The sequence below is a fragment of the Cyclopterus lumpus genome, chromosome 12 (genome assembly GCF_009769545.1).
Source record: "Cyclopterus lumpus isolate fCycLum1 chromosome 12, fCycLum1.pri, whole genome shotgun sequence".
NCBI classification, from domain to species: Eukaryota; Metazoa; Chordata; class Actinopteri; order Perciformes; family Cyclopteridae; genus Cyclopterus; species Cyclopterus lumpus.
The window spans coordinates 9,022,654-9,041,671 of record NC_046977.1 but is presented as its reverse complement, the minus strand read 5'-3'; the positions used below and the strand labels follow the sequence as shown (position 1 = coordinate 9,041,671).

The window sequence follows — 19,018 nt, the reverse complement described above, 5'->3', positions numbered from 1 at the left end:
GAGGGGAGATTAATTCAATTCATCAGCTTTTTGTCTCCTTGGGCCCCCTAATGCCACCTGATATTGCTCAAGGGGGACTTATACATGTTTGTGGATTTGATCTGAGCCCGCTTGCTCGACACTGAATTAAAACATTACTCTTTACTTTTTACTGTTTTGCCAACCGCCTGCCTGCCAATCCTGATGAAGATGAATTCTTATGAAGAGGAAGTTTGCCAAAGGCGGCAAACAATAATGGAAACTGAAGTTTCGCAAAGTGAGAAGAGCTTCGGCTGGTGGTTAAAGAAGAAAAAAAAAACAGGCCCTCTAAATGCTTCCCAGAAAAAGCTTTCCTTGAAAAAGCCACTTCAACTTTGATCGAGGCACAGAAGACAGTGAGCAGCGTAAACCTACTATCATGAAACAGTTTAAGCTTGAGTTGTGTCCAGAGGAGCATGGCACAAACATGATGTTACTGACCTCTAGTGGCCATTGCGGAGCACAGGATTAGTCTGTAATAAAGATTGCGTTGAAGAGAAGCCTTTACATAAGTTTGAGGATTTCTAAATTTAAAACCAAAACAATCCAATTTCATTTTTAAAAGAGACATTTATGGCTGCTTTATGCATGATTATTTTATTAGAACACTTGACATGCTATGTAAAGCTACAGAGAGTACCGTCATGTGAAACATGCATGTAAGAGTACTAAATGTACTAGTAACCAAAGAGGTGAGGTCTCAATATATGTAAGCGCAAGTACAATGCTTCTAAAAAAAAAAAAGTTAAGCTATACTACTTTCAGAAAACACAATTTTATCATTATCCATAAGAAAATTAAGCAGCCGTTTTGGAGGGTGATTGTCTTGGTTGAGGAACATCTCATCAAGGCAAGTTTATTTATATGGCACATTTCAACAACAAGGCAATTCAAAGTGCTTCACATAAAACCATTAAAACATAATGCAAAAGAAAACAAGATTTAAAAAACAATTACTGTTAATTAACGTTAATTAAAACATTAAAAAGCAAGAAATAGAATAAAAGTTGCAGTCCAGTTAAAGAAAAAAAAATGTAGTAGTGAGATTCAGACATGGATGGATATCCTTGAATCTTGTTCAATTAAAGGCAACAGCAAACAGAAAAGCCTTCGATCTGGATTTAAGGGTCTCTGAAGGTCTCACTCTGCAGCTTTCAGGGACTTTATCTGTTCCAGATATGTGGAGCAGAAGAACTGAACGCTGCTTCTCCGTGTTTAGTTCAGACTCTAGGAACAGAAAGTAGACCAGTCCCAGACGACCTGAGGGGTCTGGATGGTTCATAAGGTAGCAGATCATGAATTTATTTAGGCCCTAAACCATTCAGTGCTTTAAAAACCAGCAGCAGGATTTTAAAGTCAATTCTTTGGACAATGCAAAGACCTCCGAACTGGAGTGATGTGATCCGCTTTCTTGGTCTTAGTGAGGACTCAAGCTGCAGCTTTCTGATTGACAGACCTGTGAACGCACCGTTACAGTAGTCAAGTCTACTGAAGATAAATGCATGGACAAGTTTCTCCAAATCCTGTTGAGACAAGGCCTCTAATCCTTGGTATATTCAGGTGATTTAATAGTCTCGATATGGCTGTTAAGGTCTGAACTTCACCTTCTGGCTTGGTTTGTGGTTATCAGTGATTGAAGCCGAGCGCTGACTTTCGAGCGTTTGTCTTTGGAACCAAGAACAAACAGTTTTTGGCTTTATTTATTTGAAGATTCTGGCACATCAGTTGTTGATTTCAACATTTAGCCAACCCTTGTATGGGATTATAGTAATCAGTGAATATGCACATTTGATTTAAACTCCCATTGATACCCTGGACAACAAGCAGCTGTTCAGTAGATACAGCAGTCAAAAAATCTCAGGATATGCTTCTGCAGGACAAGATGGATTTGTCATGACTGTTCAAAAGCAGTCACAAGTTACTTCGTATTAACAGTCAGGAAAACTGAAATAGGCAAAGCAACCTACCTTTATGACATAAGCCAAAAACTCACATTTAGCACACACTTTGCTTGCCTGTGCATCATCTGATGCACTTCTTGGTCACCAGTAAAAACAACAATCACATGCAGGCAGTCCATGAAAACATGACTCCTTGAGAACAGTTGACAAAATTCACTTTATTTTGTTTTCAAGCATAATCCAACTTCTGAGGCTGATAGTGAATCCTGCCTCCTCTCCAGACACACATGTAATAGGCCACGCTCAGACATCCCACTACAGACACCAGCAAGATGGCCACTATCAGGATGATTTTCCACACCGACGATTCTTCTCCATCATCTGGATCTAACAGAAGAAAATCAGTGAATGTAGTTTGTAATGAGCGGTTAAAAAAAAAAAACCCACTACATGTGGTTTAGGATTATAAATGCACTACAGTCACCTTGTTCCGTCATAGAATATGGTTCTAGAGTAGTCGGCCAGTTCTGGTCCTCCGCCGTCACCAGTTCAACAACTTCTGGTGTGCTATCGGGCCATAGCTTCTCTTTTATGGTTAGAAATTGTCCATCAGTGTCTTCATACTGTGAATTCTCCTCAGTGATAACCCACTGGGCCTGGATGTATTGAGGAATGCCTGTGGATGTTAAGAGGTCAGGAGTGGAGGGAACATTTTCAGCAAGATCCTCCACAAATTAAAAATAAAGCAAACCAATCAAATCGAATGAAAGAGAGGGATTGCAATGTTCTTCTTACCTGCCCGAGCGGTTGCCGAGACCAAAAGAGCCACGAACACAAAAGGAAGCAGAGCCATGACTGTGCCTACAGCTGCTCGTGCTGCCTTCGCCCTTTAAGTGGGCTCTTCATTTACAGAATTGGCATCAGCTGTGACTCAATCAAGATAGATAAGTGATAACCAGCTTCTCAAATCACTGCTGGTGCGATGTGCCTTTGAGTGCTTCCATTTCATTGGTTAAACAGCCCCTTGGTTTACGCCTCCATCATCTGAATGCACTGGTTACTCAGGAAGTGGAGACTGTGGCGGCACTAAGAGCAGGTTGCTGCGCTGCCACTTGAAATCACACCGTGGAAAGGCGTTCTCAGAGGAAGGCCTTGAAGCAGACTGCGTATCGGTAACCGAGCTGTCAACCATGACTTCCCAAATCTGCAAAGTGCCTCTGCATTTATTGTTGTCAATATTTGTAATGTAGAAGACCGTAACTGCCGAAATGGTAAACAAAAAAACAAAAAAACACACACAGAGCAAATAGACTTTACAAGAACTCCACACAAAACTATATCATGGTATTTTAAACTTTGATTTATTTCAAGATGGATTTCTTTATTTCTCCAGTGTGTCAGAAAATGCTACAGAGCAGCAGGACTGCTGAATATTGGCTCTCCATTGTAATAAATGACAGCTGCTTTCACATTTGAAAAAAAAAAAAAGTAGCTCCACATTCTTTTTCGGTTCAGGCTGAAAACATGAACCATAAAAATCCACTTCCGAAAACACTGCCACATAAAAAGAACTTTGAAAACATGTTAAAAAAAAGAAAACCGTTCATTTTCATTTTGCGTGTGTAACAATAAAAATATAAGTCCTGTGTACAATCTGAAGTGTTAAAATTGGACATGAATATATAGATTTGCACAATTCCTCCATGCATGATAAACCGAACAGCAAACAGAATATTGTGACACAAAAAAAGGTTATTGCTTGAGTTGTGCACTCACAGAATGAATTGGCAATTATAACCATTCCTTAATTTTCTAGTCACATTTAGCATCAGCGTTCCCTTCTTATTCCACAACATCAGTTAACCACATATCTTATTTCTTAAAGGAGAACAATCCCTGTAATGTGTGAAACTCACATGTGTACACATCTTCCCAGGCTTCCTTTGCATTGTTACAGCATGAGATATGACTCGGCTCCTCAAAGAAAAGCATTGGAAATAATAAAAGCTTATAGAATCTGCATATTTCTCAAAGAATCCCTTAAACCCGTTTCTGCATAGACACTGACCTCCACGAGTATTTATGAAGTTCAATGCTAAATTGAATGTGAATGAATTTTAAAAAAGCTTGTTCAGTCAAACAAGTTTCAAATGGCTCACGATTCCACACAAAAGAAGTTATAGTATTGTACATCAAGACTGACAGTTTAGATATTGGTGAGAAATAAGTTCTACGTTGTGTAACTACCAATATTCTTAGTTTAAGATAACCATATAGCATTTAGAATAATATGGATTGTAACCGTGGTGTAAAAAATTCTCCCAGTGCAAACATTGGCTCCCATCACCAACAGTAAGGTCAAATGAAACAAGGAAAAGTGCACAAGACACTTGAAACATGTATTCAAAGTAACAAGACACCTTTGTTTTCAGAAGTCAAGAATAAGAGGGACATTAAAGACAACTGGCTGTATTTTTGATCTGGCTAATAAACACTACAAGGGTGGATCTGTCTTTAATCTCCTCGACATCTGGACACGAGGTGAGTTTATAACTCTAAACCACGAGGACAACCGTGAAGGCTTTCTCTGAAAGGAGGATCAAAGGAATATAACAGCACACTGTGTCCCTGCCGAGGAATATTTAAGGAAGGAGGACTACACTGAATATTTAAACATATTTCATACTGTAAAATTCCTGTTTCAGCATTTTTTTTCGGTGTCGCTATCCAGATTGCCCTGAGAGGTTTAGATTAAGGATCCCAAGGAGATATTTCATGAAGCAGGAATTCCCTTTCAACTTACTTATATAAATAATATAACTTTGTAGTAAAATCTATTTTATTATGTATTTGTGACCAACTGTGGAGTCTTGCTTCATGAAATTCCTCCTCACCATTCTTTTATGCTTCACATGGTGGACAAGAACAGATCCACGTCGACTGGAGTGGTGTCCAGCACCAGGACGGGACGCCTGTCCTGCGTGACCTGTCCTTATTTGTCCTTCTCTTCCTTATGGTAGACCTTCCGGAGGCTGGAATCCAGCAGGAAATCCACCGACCTGCAGCGTCCACAAAGGGAAACATTGTAACGTTGGACACATAACAGACACAACATTTCTGAATCCATTTCATAAAAGCTGAAGTGTTCTATGTAAACGTCTTCTCACTTCACGAGAGCAACAGTAGCAATGCGTTTTTTAAATGTGTATAAAGTAACTACTGTGTTGTTGTCCTTGTCTGTGGCTCCATGTGACTGTTATTGCCAATGGTGCTAAGACCAACCTCTTATTTCACTAAGCGAGTGTTGGTATAATAAACTCTTTCAAAAGCATGACCTTTAAGTGACACTCTCAAAGAGCTTTGTTTTGCTCTCTTTAGCGATAAGCCGTAATTGCAGGTGTGTCATTGGAGCTCACTTCCCAGAGATCCCAACAGTGTCACCTTTACCCTGGAATGTCGCCACAGACACAGAGTCCATAACACTGCAGATGCAAGACCTTAAATCGGTGGGCCATAAGCTCAATCACCATTGTGTAACTTCATTCTGCAAGAGATTGCTACTTAACAGACATTTGTCTATTGAAATCTTCCATACGTCTGCTCTTATTCTACTTTTTTTCTTATCGTCAACAAATTCCATGAAAGGACCAAAACACTCCTCAGTTCAAAACCTCAATCTGGAGGCACTCAACACAATTTTTTCCTACTTAAAATGTCTGACAAATATATATATATATATTGCGTCAGTCGTTTCTAAAACAGCTGAGCAGTGCAGTTTTTTAGCAAACATCCCTCAAACAATATTTTCTGGTATGCATCCATCAACCCCACACAGAAGTGACTCATTAACAAGGGCGAGGAGTCGGCAGCAAAATAATTGGTACTCAGCAGAAAAATCTATCTGAACTGTACAACAAACCCTTGTCAAAGAAGGCAGACTCCATGAGATGTGAGTCCTTCTTCCCCTTGCACTTGAATGTAAGTTCCTGCCTCAGACAACTGATAGTTAAAACTAACAGATGCTCTTTACATTCTCTGCAATTTAGCTAATATTGTAAACTAATACTTCTTTTTTTTTACTTCATGTGCTCCCCTTTTACTCTGTTTTTATTGTGTGTGTTTTCATCTCGTCTGTCCTGCTCTGTGTTGTTGTTTTGCAGTATTGTGTGAGCAGCCAAACCCATCAAATTAAATCTAACATAATGAGCAACATTCATACATCACAATAATACAAAGGGCACTTGTGTGTACCTGTCTATCGGAGTAATGATGAAGGGGATCGTAGAGAGGCCAATCGCTGTCGTGGTCCACTTGCGGACGGGCAGGGGCCACTTTGTCGTTTTGCCCAGCAGGTGCAGTGACGCAGCGCACACTCGGTTAATGGTGAAGCCCGGGATCATAACAGAGGCGAGGGCCTGCCACACAAACGTGTCCACCACTGCCACCGCTACCCGCGTTGTCTTCCCTGGGTTGTCACCGTGGGCCTTGAGGAAGAGATCCAGGATCAGAGGTTCAGGTTTGCCACAGCAATTGCAATGACGTTTTAAACACTGTGTTCACAAATAAATATCGTCATTTATTCATCATAGTTTCTCTGTTCTAGCTGCTTTATTCAGGGAGCAAGTTTCTATTTGATTATCTAAGCTGATGGTTTCCCAATGGGTTTGTTTTGTGTATAATATCTTTCAGTTCATGCATCACATGACCCTTTAGATTAATCTTGTAATTCCCTGCAAATCTTGATCTAAAATAATGTTGACCTCATATTTATTTACACTTCTTCCTCATTACAGAATAATCTAAATTTGACCCAACATGATTATTAATGAAAATAACACGTACAAATAGTCAATCTTACCACAGCGGCTTTCTTCCCTTTGTCCACAGCATCGGCAGTAACGTACACGGTGGCCACAGCGTAGCTGGCCCAAACAAAGCTCACTGGTACCAGAGCACGAAAAGCCTCCCCGACCTCATTGGCATAGCCTGTGGGCATACGTGCAAAAATGCCAATAAGATTAGTCTCCTCGTATTTCATCATGACTTGAGTTCAGAATCCTGCTAACAGGTGTTATACCTCCAGTCTATAAAAACACATTAGTCTGATCTGTTAATGCCATTCTGAGCAACAGGGCAGCGCATTAAAACGGTGACACATCCGGGAGCATATATATATATATATATATATATATATATATATATATATATATATATATATATATATATATATATATATACATATTCCAGTACATATCTAGCAACATACGAGAGGCTGAGGAACTTCAACTTTAACTCTGACATTGAATTGAGTCAGTGAAAATGGTGCGCAACATATGGAACATTTTGCAATACCCATTGCACAAGGGTTGAATGACTCAAACACCCTTGATACCGTATTAAGAAGACAGGTGTGCTGTACACCAGAGTAAATATATGTAATATGTAATACATCTACATTTGGTGGAAAGAAACACTGGAATCTGCAGATGCCCTGAGTTGATGTGCTAGCATCAGGAAAGAAAAAAAGGCTTAATTGGTGCATCCCTAGAAGATGCATATTTGATATCTGCCCAATTATTAAAAACGTTCATGCAGTATTCATAGGGTGCTCTGGACTCACATTTTCACAGAATTGTGGAGGAGCTTACATGAAACAGGAATTTACATACCCATCACTGAAGTACGTGAAGGTGTGAGTACTCAACACAATAAGGAAAAAACTCAGCAGTTAATAAGCGATGCAAGAGTAAGTGACGCTTCCGCAGCTTCAGTAAGCGAGAAAAATCACACGACAGCTCGACAACTCGAAAAAAAACAAAATGTTTACTCCCAACAATGACATGAATAAACTCCAAACTCAGCACTGCTGAGAACCACAAGAACATATTCAGGACACTGAACGACTCCAGAAAGACGGAGAGAAAAAGAACACGTCACAAGAAAAATCACAGGTGCAATGAATGTTAAGAATTCTACATTTATTTAGTAATATTAAGTCGGTATTTGCATTTAACCCAACATTCCAATCATTCTTGCTTTAATAAAAAATATAAATGTCGTTCAAATGCAAAGTATTAAAAACTGCAAAAGTTAAGTGATAAAGTAAAAGTAGTTAATTGGGTATTTTGATGCATTTGAAACTAAAACAATGAAAACTGGAAAATGTAAACAATTTACAAGAAAAAAAGATTGGAGCTTCAGAAGCACCTGTGAACATATAATGATAAGAGCTGTACTGGTATAATAAAAGCCCAGATAAGATCAGCTTCCAGCAAGGCCCTCAGTTATGATAACAAAAACGCCCTGGCACAATAGGCTGGCTTCAGGTTACCTTTTTGTGATTCACTATTTTAAATGTCTGTGTCAGTGAATATGTGGTCTGTGCCCAAACATGGGCGTTAGTAATAGCTGCAATGACATCAACATTTTACGAAAGGTTGTAGCTGGATATCCCTCCTTGCTCAGTTGAATAACATCCAGGTTTGATCCACCTGTATAGTTGTTGTATATCCATTATTCCAGTTTTTTATTTTTAAATAATCCTCCTTGGCAAAATTAGCACAGAGGCATGGTATTCAAGTTCTGATTTCAAGGGGAGAACATATATTACGCATTGTGACACATAATGCTGCATGAAATGTGACAACTCCATACATTTAACTATTCTTTTCAAATGTTCCATGGCTCATTTGTATATTTCTGTCCACGGATGTCAATAAAGATGTCAGACAGGATTAAAGACGTGAGCAAATAGATTATGATTATGATTTTATGATGGGGATAAACGCTGCTGGCCAATGTAAGCTGGGGAAGAGCAGGAGATTACGGCATGTTCACCAGGAGAACTACTGCTGCAGGACGAATGACCTTCAGCGTCTTCTTTTGTCACTGTACCTGACCTCCTCAGCTCGCAGCTCATTGGTTGACAGTGTAACCAACGTAAGTAACGACCCCGGTGTTTCAACTAGAGAAGAACAGCCCGGAAAACAGGAAGGTGTACCTTCCGCAGGAGTCTGGTCATGTCTGCGGGCGTTTCTTTTGTGGTTGTGTGAGTCACTTGCCTCAACTTGCTAAATGGCAACCTTTATTGAGACAGACCTGTGTTACAGACACAACTCTAACAGTTAACATCAAGTACGGAAACAAGGCACGAACAACGGCATGGACGGACGTCGTCCATTGAGTCCTGTGGGAATGAAATGACCCTCGCTATAAATAGATTTTTAACAGAGGTTAGGCAGCTCTGCTAACTTCTAGCTAGCTCGCGACTGACATGCAACTCCAGGGTCATGACGGCCCAAGTGCAGCGTTAACTGTCCTATACTGTTCATTACAGTCGGTTTACGGAAAGCAGGTGACACCTTATACAAATATACAAATACATACCTAGGAAGCGAACCCATGTATCACGGTATATGTCGACCGATTTGCTCGTTTTTTCTTCTATGGGATCCATGCCTTCCTTCAATCCATCCCCCAGTGCTGTACAACATACAGTCGGTGAGAGCAGCGAGAAATCCGACACACGGTGGGGACCTTGAAGGGGGCGTGGTCTTAACTCACTACACAGCATCCAACTGGCTGCTCAACACAAGGTGGCAGCAGAACCACTGCTTTACTTTCTAGAGACATTGGACAAATGTCTCTATACGCTGCAATTATTACACATATGTTGTATGTATGTGTTGGGGTCCTCGTATATATATATATATATATATATATATATATATATATATATATACTTCCGCTCAATTAAATGCTATTAACTAGATCAATAAAATATATTCAACATTTATTTTCAATTTATTCGGTACATCAATTACTACATTTTACACCGGCATTGGGCAATCTCAAGACCAGAGCTTTGGTCTGGTCCTCGTCCTGCCAGCGCTCCTCTCCTGACTGTATTGGAATGATTGTTTTTTTGGCGGGCAGTGGAGGGTGTCATCATCAGAGGCCTGGCGGCTGAAATGGACCTCGATCTCATCTTGACTGTGCGCTTAAGCATCACTGCCATGCATCCTATCCAGGCAAAGCACAACATAATCACCAATGGTGTGATGAGATCGGCCTATTAGTCAGCCTAACAGCTGGGTTGAATAAACTGGGTTGAAATAAGAATAATACACATGAGACCATCAAGACTTGTACCTTTCCATTTTCTGTTCCTGCTCCTCGATGTCTTCCAGATCTCCTTTTGACAATTGTTGAATAAGTGCCACGCCAATGCAGTCTCCCATGACATTTATAACTGTGTTGCAGCGGTCTCTGAAAGGCACAGACAACATCAGACTATGAAAGTAGAGGATCTATGCTGCTTTAAACTGATTTTGTTTCTTTATTATATTATATGACTTTGCACTTTTAAAATTGTAATTAGGACTTTTTCCATTCAACAAATCACTTTTCATAAAACTCACCCATACATTCAATAATCACATGATGACATCCCACACTTCATTGTTTCTAAAGCATTTTTCCTTCATTCCTTTATCCTTTCATTTTTCCTTCATTCAGTGTTTCTTGTTTTTTAATGATAAATTATTAAGTACACGACTACCTAATCCAGGAGTACTATGTTGTTTCTGAGGCTCTGGGTACCATTTAATGAAGCTGCTATCTGTCGGCTACTGCTGTGTGCTGTATGGTACTTAAACAGAATACAATATGTGCACAGTGCAAAGTGCATACAAGGGTCAATGTGGGTCTATATGGGCCCACAGCTCAATTTTGCCCCGGGGGACCCTGCAAATGCGTGTTTTTTGGCGTAGAAGACCAGTGCAAGCGTAGTAGCTAGTAGCTGGAAAAGCCCTCAGCAGATAGACAGGTCACAGATATATATATTACTTTATACTACTACATTTAGAGGGAAATATTATAGGCCGACTTGTTCCACTACACATATCTAACAGCTGGAGATGCTAGTTAAACACATGATCAACTCATGACATAGAATGCTGTGCAATAGATTAAACTATACCCAAAGTATAACATGTGTGCTCGACCTGGGCCTACATCATCTGTAACAATGAAATAGATAGATAGATAGATAGATAGATAGATAGATAGATAGATAGATAGATAGATAGATAGATAGATAGATAGATAGATAGATAGATAGATAGATAGATAGATAGATAGATAGATAGATAGATAGATAGATAGATCCAGGAGTACTATATTGTTTATGAGGCTCTATATATATATAATTTACTGCAGCTCCATCTTTAGTGTCAGAATTACAAAAGAATATACATATGGATTATTAAGAGCTGAGAGAAGGGATATCACATGGGTCAAAAGATACATTTACCCTGAAGTTATGTTTGTTCAAACACTGACAGTATAGGATAGTTAATGAATGTTAGATATGTATGTAGAGAAAGACTGTATTGGTTTCCCAAATAAATACCTGCATTACTAATAGGATTAAGATTATCACAGTGTCATGTTTTAACTAATTACAGCTGGCGCATACTTCCAATTTAATAAATGAATTGATTTATTCTCACTATTGACACTCATATCTAAAACGACGATAATACAGTACATCCAATTAAAAGCGTGTCTTGTGATTGACACTCACACGGACCAATGGTGGCTAGCCATGCAACACAGTCAACCAATTGGAAGGAAGCTGACGAGTTGGTGGGGAGAGTTTAGACCTACGATGGCTGCCGCCAGCAGTAGCAATAATTATTGGGAGCCGAGATCACCATTCAGACGGAAAATAATGTCTTTTAAATCATGGTGGACTTTCGCTTTCCTTATTTTTGCCACATGTCGGTGTTTTGCCGACGACGATCACGAAATGGAAGAGTTTTTGAAGCGGGAGTATTCCCTTTCCAAGCCTTACCAAGGTAACGCTATCTCTCCCGTTATATACCCTCAGTGGTGCTCACGCGGACAGGCTGAGGGACAGATGTTTCCAGAACAACGCATGACCCAAATAACTACATGTGTTTCTATCCGTTCTTCTGTAAATGTTCTCCATTAGTTTTACAACGCTTTCATTCCTCAGATGATGAATGTGTGTATACATATATATGTATATGTGACGTTACATATGTATACATGTGTATATATAGCGTTACATATGTGTGTATATACATGTGTATGTGTGTGTATATATATATATATATATATATATATATATATATATATAGTGTGTGTGTATATGCATGTGTATGTGTATATATACATATATATGTGTGTGTATACATATATACATGTGTAAGTGTATATATACATGTGTATGTATATATATATATATATATATATATATATATATATATATATATGTGTGTGTGTGTGTATATATATATATATATATATATATATATATATGAATCTGTATATAAATATATATATATATAACGTTACGTGCATGTGTATGTATGTATATATACATATATACATGCGTATATATGTATGTGTGTATATATATATTTATATGTGTATATCTAGTTATACACATATATATATATAAATATATATAACTAGATATACATATATATATATATATATATATATATATATATATATATATATATATATATATATATATATATATACAAAATATTCCCATTTATTTCCTTTTTAAAAGACCTTTTAGTTCTACCTTTTCTCCCTCAAACAAAAGTCTCTATTGTCATCGATGTTCACGCTGGTAGTGCTGGTTGTGTGCTCAGGTGTGGGATCGTTAGGCTCCTCGCACTGGGAGCTTATGGGGGATGCCATGATAACCACCGACCAGGTGCGGCTCACACCTGACAAGCAGAGCCGGCAGGGGGCAGTGTGGAGCCGCCTTGTGAGTATACTGCCTTGTGCTATGCCAGTGTTGAATTTTATTCAGAGCCAGGAGACACCGGATGCCGATGAGAGGGAGCGTTAGAGCCCCCAGATACTAGAGGAAGTGAAACAAGCTCGTACACTCAATTGCCAGTTTATTGTTTGAAGCCAAACTAATGCAGTCTAATAAAATGGCTCTGCAGTATATCCTACCCTGATAAAGACTACACAATTTGTTTGTGATACTGCTGAATTGTATTCTGTTATTCAGAGAGGTGTTTCTAGTATTTAGTCTACCCTTATCATAATAAATGATGATAAACATTGTGCATACCAAGCAAGTTAGCAAAGGGTTGGAAAAAGAGTTGTACAGTACTAGTGGTTGTACTGGCTATCAATGATTGTTAATTGATATTTACTGTATGCCTTATGTTATATATGTTATGTTTAGCCAGTAAAATCCAGATTAAGTATGAGTTTGGTGTGGGATGATGTTTTAGCAACTGGTTTATGCTTTCAGACAGTCTAACCTTCTTTGGGGATCTAACCCTGTTGGATCTTATCACAAAACCACAATAAACACCCTCATCATCTGCTGACTGTGGCTGTGGTCGGACGAAGCAGCCTCACGTCTCTAATACGCCAACCCAAATGCCACTGAACTCAACATTTGATTTGTGTTTCCTCTCGCCTTGACTTCAACCCAACCAGTAGTCTCTGTGACACAGCGCTAAAGACCACACAAATGAAAGTGAAGCCAGGCTTCTATTTACGTTTTGGTCGTCAGGTTCTTTTTGTTGACAACTTGTTTAAGTTGTTGGATGCCACTTTGTGTATCAGTGGCTTTATTTAACCTGTGTGTGTGTGTGTGTGTGTTTCTAGCCTTGCCATCTGACGGACTGGGAGATGCAGGTGCACTTTAAGATTCACGGGAAAGGAAAGAAGAACCTGAATGGCGATGGGCTGGCCATTTGGTACACTAAGGAACGTGTGCAGAAAGGTAAGCGCTATAGGACATCTTACTTCATCCCATTAAAAATACTATTGCCAACACTCTGTCCTCTTATTGTTTTACAGGTCCTGTATTTGGAAATATGGACAACTTCACTGGCTTGGGCGTGTTTGTGGACACATATCCCAATGAGGAGAAACACCTCGAGGTATGATCGAGTCGCACTGCTTATAACTCATGTGTTGTGGGGAATTACAGGGTTGACGGCAAGCCGTAAGGAAATGTTCTTTGTGTAAAAGGGCTTTCTTTGTGTTCTTTTGTGCAACCATTTGAGTCAGGCGCAGAAGAAAAGATATACTCCTCGCACACAGGTAACCGGCTTTTAGATGATCCACTCCTGTCTTACCTGTCTGTACAGCCTCTGTTGGTCTTAAGCATGCTTCTCTGACTTCAAAACACCCTTCATTTGAAACAATACTGACATGTCTTTGTTGGTGGTGGTTTTTTGGTCCCTGTGCGATTGCTGTGTCTTAATCAGAGTAATATGAATTCATAAAACATGTATTTAATTTTCGGGCCATATTAACGAGTAAAGCATGCGACTACAAGTGTCATTAAAGTGAAACAGTCAATGCACGTTTGTGAATAAGAGTTTTTAAAACTCAAAATGATGTCGAGCCTCTTTTCTTTATTGGGTCTGAAGCCTACATGGGGCCGCACGTCGGCGTATGATGACTAGTTTAAGTCGGGAGTATTTCCTCATCTCTCTCTTTCCCTCCTGTGACCTCAAGAGGATCTTCCCCTTCGTACTGGCCATGGTCGGGAACGGCAGCATCAGCTACGACCACGAGCGGGACGGTCGGCCCACGGAGCTGGGCGGCTGCAATGCCATGGTGCGCAACCTCAAACATGACAGCTTCCTCTTCATCCGATACGTCCGCCGCAGGCTCACGGTGAGAGACGCCGTCTGTAATTATCTCCACTGATAACAGTGCTGGTCACACGCAGAGACTCGCTCATCGCCGCAACTGTCCAACCTGTCCTGTGTTTCTATTTATGCTAAGTCCATGTTCAAGATGTTTCAGGGTTTCTACGCTTCACAAAGTCATTCATATAACTCAGTAAACCTGCTTTTGAGGACGCAGAATTGAGCCGCCCAGGTATTTTACATTCAGAGACCCTATGAAAGTCAGAGTTGCTTCTGTTCTTCAGGTGATGATCGACATCGACGGACAACATGAGTGGAGGGACTGCCTTGACATCCCCGGGGTGCGACTTCCCAAAGGCTATTACTTTGGAGCTACAGCCGTCACGGGAGACCTCTCGGGTGAACCGCTTTCACTGTGCCAAGAACCATTTACCCAGTCGCACTGTAGTGAACGCCTTTAGGATGGACAGAGCCTTGTAGAAGATACAGACATTACTCACACGAGTCTTGAGGCATATATTGTAGCGTGTCAGGCTGTGATAGATGCCTGGAATTAAGGTTCAAATTCAGAGAATTGGTCCTTTGAGTTATCAAAATATGGACTCAGTGTTCGGAGGCAAATTTGTCTGAAAAGGCTCTGCTCGAACTCACGTGATGCTTTTGTTTTTGCTCTATGACCGTTAGCGGGGAACGTGTGCGGCCCTTGAACGACTTCTAAATCAGATGTGGTGTGTTTTTGTTTCGTGATTTTCAATGGACAGATAACCATGATATCATTTCCCTGAAACTCTACCAACTGACGGTATTGCGGAGTCCAAAGGAAGACGAGGAGATGAATGATGAAGAGGAGATAACTATACCCAGCGTGGATAACATTGAGCTACTCCGATGTAAGACAGATGCACGCAATTACAAGAACGCCACTCCCTTCCTCTCTTCTTCTGTCTTCTTTCTGCTGCTTGTCACTCTCTGCTCCATCTTTTACCACCTTCCCCGTCATCTCTTCATCCACCCTCATTATTTCTTAACTCGTTTCCTTTCACCCTTCCTTCCCTTTGAACGCCCTGACTGTTATTCCTCTCTCTTCCAGTGGGTCCGAGTGAAGAAGGGATGAGTGGAATCGCCATTTTCTTCACCGTGCTCTTCTCCCTGCTGGGGTGCATCTTCCTCATCGTCATCGGCCTGGTGGTGTACGGACACTGGAACGAGAGCCGGCGCAAGCGCTTCTACTGAGAGAGGACAACAACGACGACAAAAAGATGGAGGAGGCGATCGCGATGACTGCTGTGGTCCGTGGACCCAACCCAGTGAGACAAAAAGGGAGACCCTGCTGTCGGTCAGTAGTTTTATCCTGAGGACACTTTCTTGACGGGAGACGGAGTAGATGTGTCGCCTGCTACAAAAAGCCATCGTCCAACTTTGCCGTTGGTCGTCATGATGCAGTAGGAGGACCACAGCCCCTGCCTGACACACACCGACTCGGCCTTACCATCTCCACCTCTGTACCCGTTACACGGCACACGTGCAGTATGACACCTTATGAGCAGCTACTTCTTTTGGCACCGTTTTCTGCATTTTGACATATGTAAAAACAAATAATATATATATATATATATATATATATATATATATATATATATATATATATATATATATACACTAATTCTAAGTTCACTGATGTTGATTTCATGGCTTTATGAAATATAAATATATAAGTATTCAGTGTTTTCCTACTCTACATTATGACTTGAAGCGCTAACCAAATAGCAGTAAAAACTAATAATGCCATCTTTACGGTTTGATCCTTAAAGATGCATCTCTACTCTTCTTTGCTTTAGAAAAATCTGTGCTTTTTATCATTTTGACTCCCGAGTATATGCTATATAGTATGCTGTATATACTCACCCTTTAGTTGTAGTATGCATGATATGTGTTGCACTTGGTTCTCATGGAAAACTGACCGGTCTCATTGATGCATGGCAACGATTTGTGTGTTTCGTGAAATATTTTATTTCAATCTGTCACTGTTCCCTTCCACAGATTGTATGTGTGTATTTCTAGAAAAATGTTTTTAGTTGATCAGTTTCTAAGCAAACTCTTCAAAACAGAAACATTTAAATGCCAGGAATGAACTTTGCACTGAAGAGAGTTTTAATGACGGCTCATTTATTGCCACTATTATCCCTTTTGCAGACTTTTTGTTTTACTTCGCACATTGAACACTAAAATGACTTTTCGTTTGTTTTGTAAAAACACTGCTGCTGTGTTTGTGTCATACGATGTATGCTTTTGCAGAACTGAACAAACGTGCTGGTCCCGGCCCCAAAGCGGCCTCAGACCATTCTTCTCTTTTTTGTTGTGGAAATGGTTACAGGCTTCATGTCAACAACAAATGTATTTCTAGGTGGTTCTTTGTTTTCAACTGTGCAATAACTGTGGACTTCCTTTTTTCCCTGTAGCCACTTTGACAACCGCCCTACTTTATTTATGTTCATATTCTGTTTGTATGAAAACTGTGTGCCTCATGTGTCCATCCAGTGTCTTTGTCCTGAATGATTTCTATTGCCTCATTAAAGACCGACATGGATATTGTTTGTCAAGGAAGCTGTTTTTTTTTTGTTTGTTTTTTTCCTCTTCTCTTTAGAGGCTTTAGAAATGTTTACAACAACAAACCCGGGTGGAGCAAAAGGCTGCTTGAGGACAAATAGATGAAGTTTTGAGTCAAGGAATAGCACGTGTTGGTCAGTTGAGTGCCAAGCTTTGTTTTATTAAAAAAATAAAATACAAATGATGACCCAACGAGTACACAGCAGACTTCTTACTCAAACAACTTATTTTTAAGCATTCAGTGCTTTTAAAGGTTTCTCTTTTACCACTTCAGTTTGTTTAAAAAGGTATCAGCAAAACAATGTAGAAGCAGTCCGTTTAAAGATGTCCCGCCTTCTTCTCAAACTAGGATGGTTCTCATTTTGTCAACAAAAAAGAAAGAAGGCTCAACCATCGTATCTCATCCCGTTGGTATTCGTCGACAGAAATAATGACCGATAAGTTCAGCGTTCGCCCGTATCAGCCGAATGTGTCTAAACGTAAGCCGACTGTGTTCCATGTTGAGGTCTCTCATATGTATAATATATAAAAGTTTTGAAATTGATGGCACTGTATTAACTGAGGATTAAAGGCAACAGTCCGTGAAAAAGAACTGTTGCTTTGAACTGAGAAAACCAACACATTGAATTAGTGCAACAAAGACGAGGGATGGAAAAGTGACGCACGGATTAGATATCAAACATGAATTATTCCAAGGAAAACAATATATTCAACTTTTTTTTTCCCTCCCCCCCCTTGAGGGTTAAATATCTTAATGTGGTTCATCCATAAGTCAGGGGGAGAAATTATTAGTGGTCGAGGATGCAGGCAGGAAAGAAAAAAAGAAAAGAATATACAAACTAGAAAGGCTTCTTAACTCGAGCCCCTCAGATGACACTGAACCTACGCTCTCAAATCATTGCAGATAGAATTACAAGTTGTTGTTTTTTTACAAGTTTTCTAAAAACAAATACATGTACGCACACCAACCAAAGTAGATTACAGTACAGTGCAGTGCCACAAGTACTGAAAGAGTTATATTGCTTGTTCTGGAATCCACAGACAAATGACACACAGAGTGAGAGAAAGGGGTTGCAGCATATATCAGTAGGTGTGTGTTGTTGCATAGCCTAGTTGAGTAAAGTACAATAGACTACAGAGGTGCGTGATGCAGAAATAAATCACGCACCTCAGTTGACAAAACTAAAAAAGGCAAAGCCTATTAGACAAACATACGCGGTCGTATACAATCAGCTATAGTTAAATATGAGCTCCACCACAACATTAAAATAACATCCAAACCCAAAAAACGGACCATGTTCAGAAAGTAGATCTCGGCAACTGTGGCTTTTAGTGAACAACCCAGAGGAGATGAATCACTCCGTGAGATGGATGTTTGTCCACAAGTGATGACTGATATAGCCCATCATCTCTGTAAACACGTGAAAACCAGAGAGGCATAGCAGTTGTTTGGCAATGTGAAAACTATGGACCTCCAGTGCACCCATGCACAAAAGAACCCCTATCCTCCCCCCGCCCTATTATCGGGTCTGCATATGGATACATTTAAGCAAAACGCACCTTAGCAAGAAGGTTACAACGCCATCTCTTGTTGGAGTTCACTTTTTTCCTCGAAAACACAAATAGGATGAATCGCAACAAACCAAAAAGAATAGTTTGTCGTCCTTCTTTCAAGCCAGTGAACATCACAGACCAAGTGCGAAAAACAGGATGAGCGCAAACTCAAAATCGGGTCTTGACTAATTCCATCAGTGCCACAACTAACTAAAAACTACACACACAAAGTAATTTAAATTCAACAACAAAGAAAAAATGCAAATA

At 39.9% G+C, this 19,018-nt stretch overlaps 2 protein-coding genes across 4 annotated transcripts; one reads left to right on the top strand and one right to left on the bottom strand.

The window, feature by feature from the left end:
* Positions 1-3,261: 3,261 nt before the first annotated feature.
* On the bottom strand, positions 3,262-9,464 carry mtfp1 (mitochondrial fission process 1). The gene is made up of 4 exons (XM_034547510.1): positions 9,306-9,464; positions 6,778-6,905; positions 6,171-6,403; positions 3,262-4,978 (listed from the first exon to the last, which is right to left on the bottom strand). Exons 1-4 carry the CDS (start codon positions 9,373-9,375, stop codon positions 4,912-4,914), a joined length of 498 nt encoding a protein of 165 aa, XP_034403401.1. The 5' UTR covers positions 9,376-9,464; the 3' UTR covers positions 3,262-4,911.
* Positions 9,465-11,576: 2,112 nt separating this feature from the next.
* On the top strand, positions 11,577-17,194 carry lman2la (lectin, mannose-binding 2-like a). Of its 3 annotated transcripts, XM_034546533.1 has the most exons (9): positions 11,577-11,779; positions 12,611-12,729; positions 13,593-13,710; positions 13,788-13,870; positions 14,001-14,033; positions 14,454-14,615; positions 14,875-14,989; positions 15,352-15,480; positions 15,681-17,194. In XM_034546533.1, exons 1-9 carry the CDS (start codon positions 11,590-11,592, stop codon positions 15,821-15,823), a joined length of 1,092 nt encoding a protein of 363 aa, XP_034402424.1. In that variant the 5' UTR covers positions 11,577-11,589; the 3' UTR covers positions 15,824-17,194. The 3 variants fall into 3 exon arrangements, with proteins under 3 accessions (XP_034402424.1, XP_034402425.1, XP_034402426.1); XM_034546534.1 differs by lacking the exon at positions 14,001-14,033; XM_034546535.1 differs by lacking the exon at positions 12,611-12,729 and having other exon boundaries at positions 11,666-11,779.
* The last annotated feature ends 1,824 nt before the right edge of the window (positions 17,195-19,018 follow it).

Bases quoted from the DNA above. Each gene is read 5' to 3' on its own strand.
- lman2la (XM_034546533.1), top strand. From the start codon at position 11,590: ATGGCTGCCGCCAGCAGTAGCAATAATTATTGGGAGCCGAGATCACCA. The intron at 13,711-13,787 runs GTAAGCGCTATA...ATTGTTTTACAG, and splicing joins TAAGGAACGTGTGCAGAAAG to GTCCTGTATTTGGAAATATG. The intron at 14,616-14,874 runs GTGAGAGACGCC...TCTGTTCTTCAG, and splicing joins ACGTCCGCCGCAGGCTCACG to GTGATGATCGACATCGACGG.
- mtfp1 (XM_034547510.1), bottom strand. From the start codon at position 9,375: ATGGATCCCATAGAAGAAAAAACGAGCAAATCGGTCGACATATACCGT. The intron at 6,906-9,305 runs GTATGTATTTGT...GTATGCCCACAG, and splicing joins TACATGGGTTCGCTTCCTAG to GCTATGCCAATGAGGTCGGG. The intron at 6,404-6,777 runs GTAAGATTGACT...CTCTTCCTCAAG, and splicing joins AAGGGAAGAAAGCCGCTGTG to GCCCACGGTGACAACCCAGG.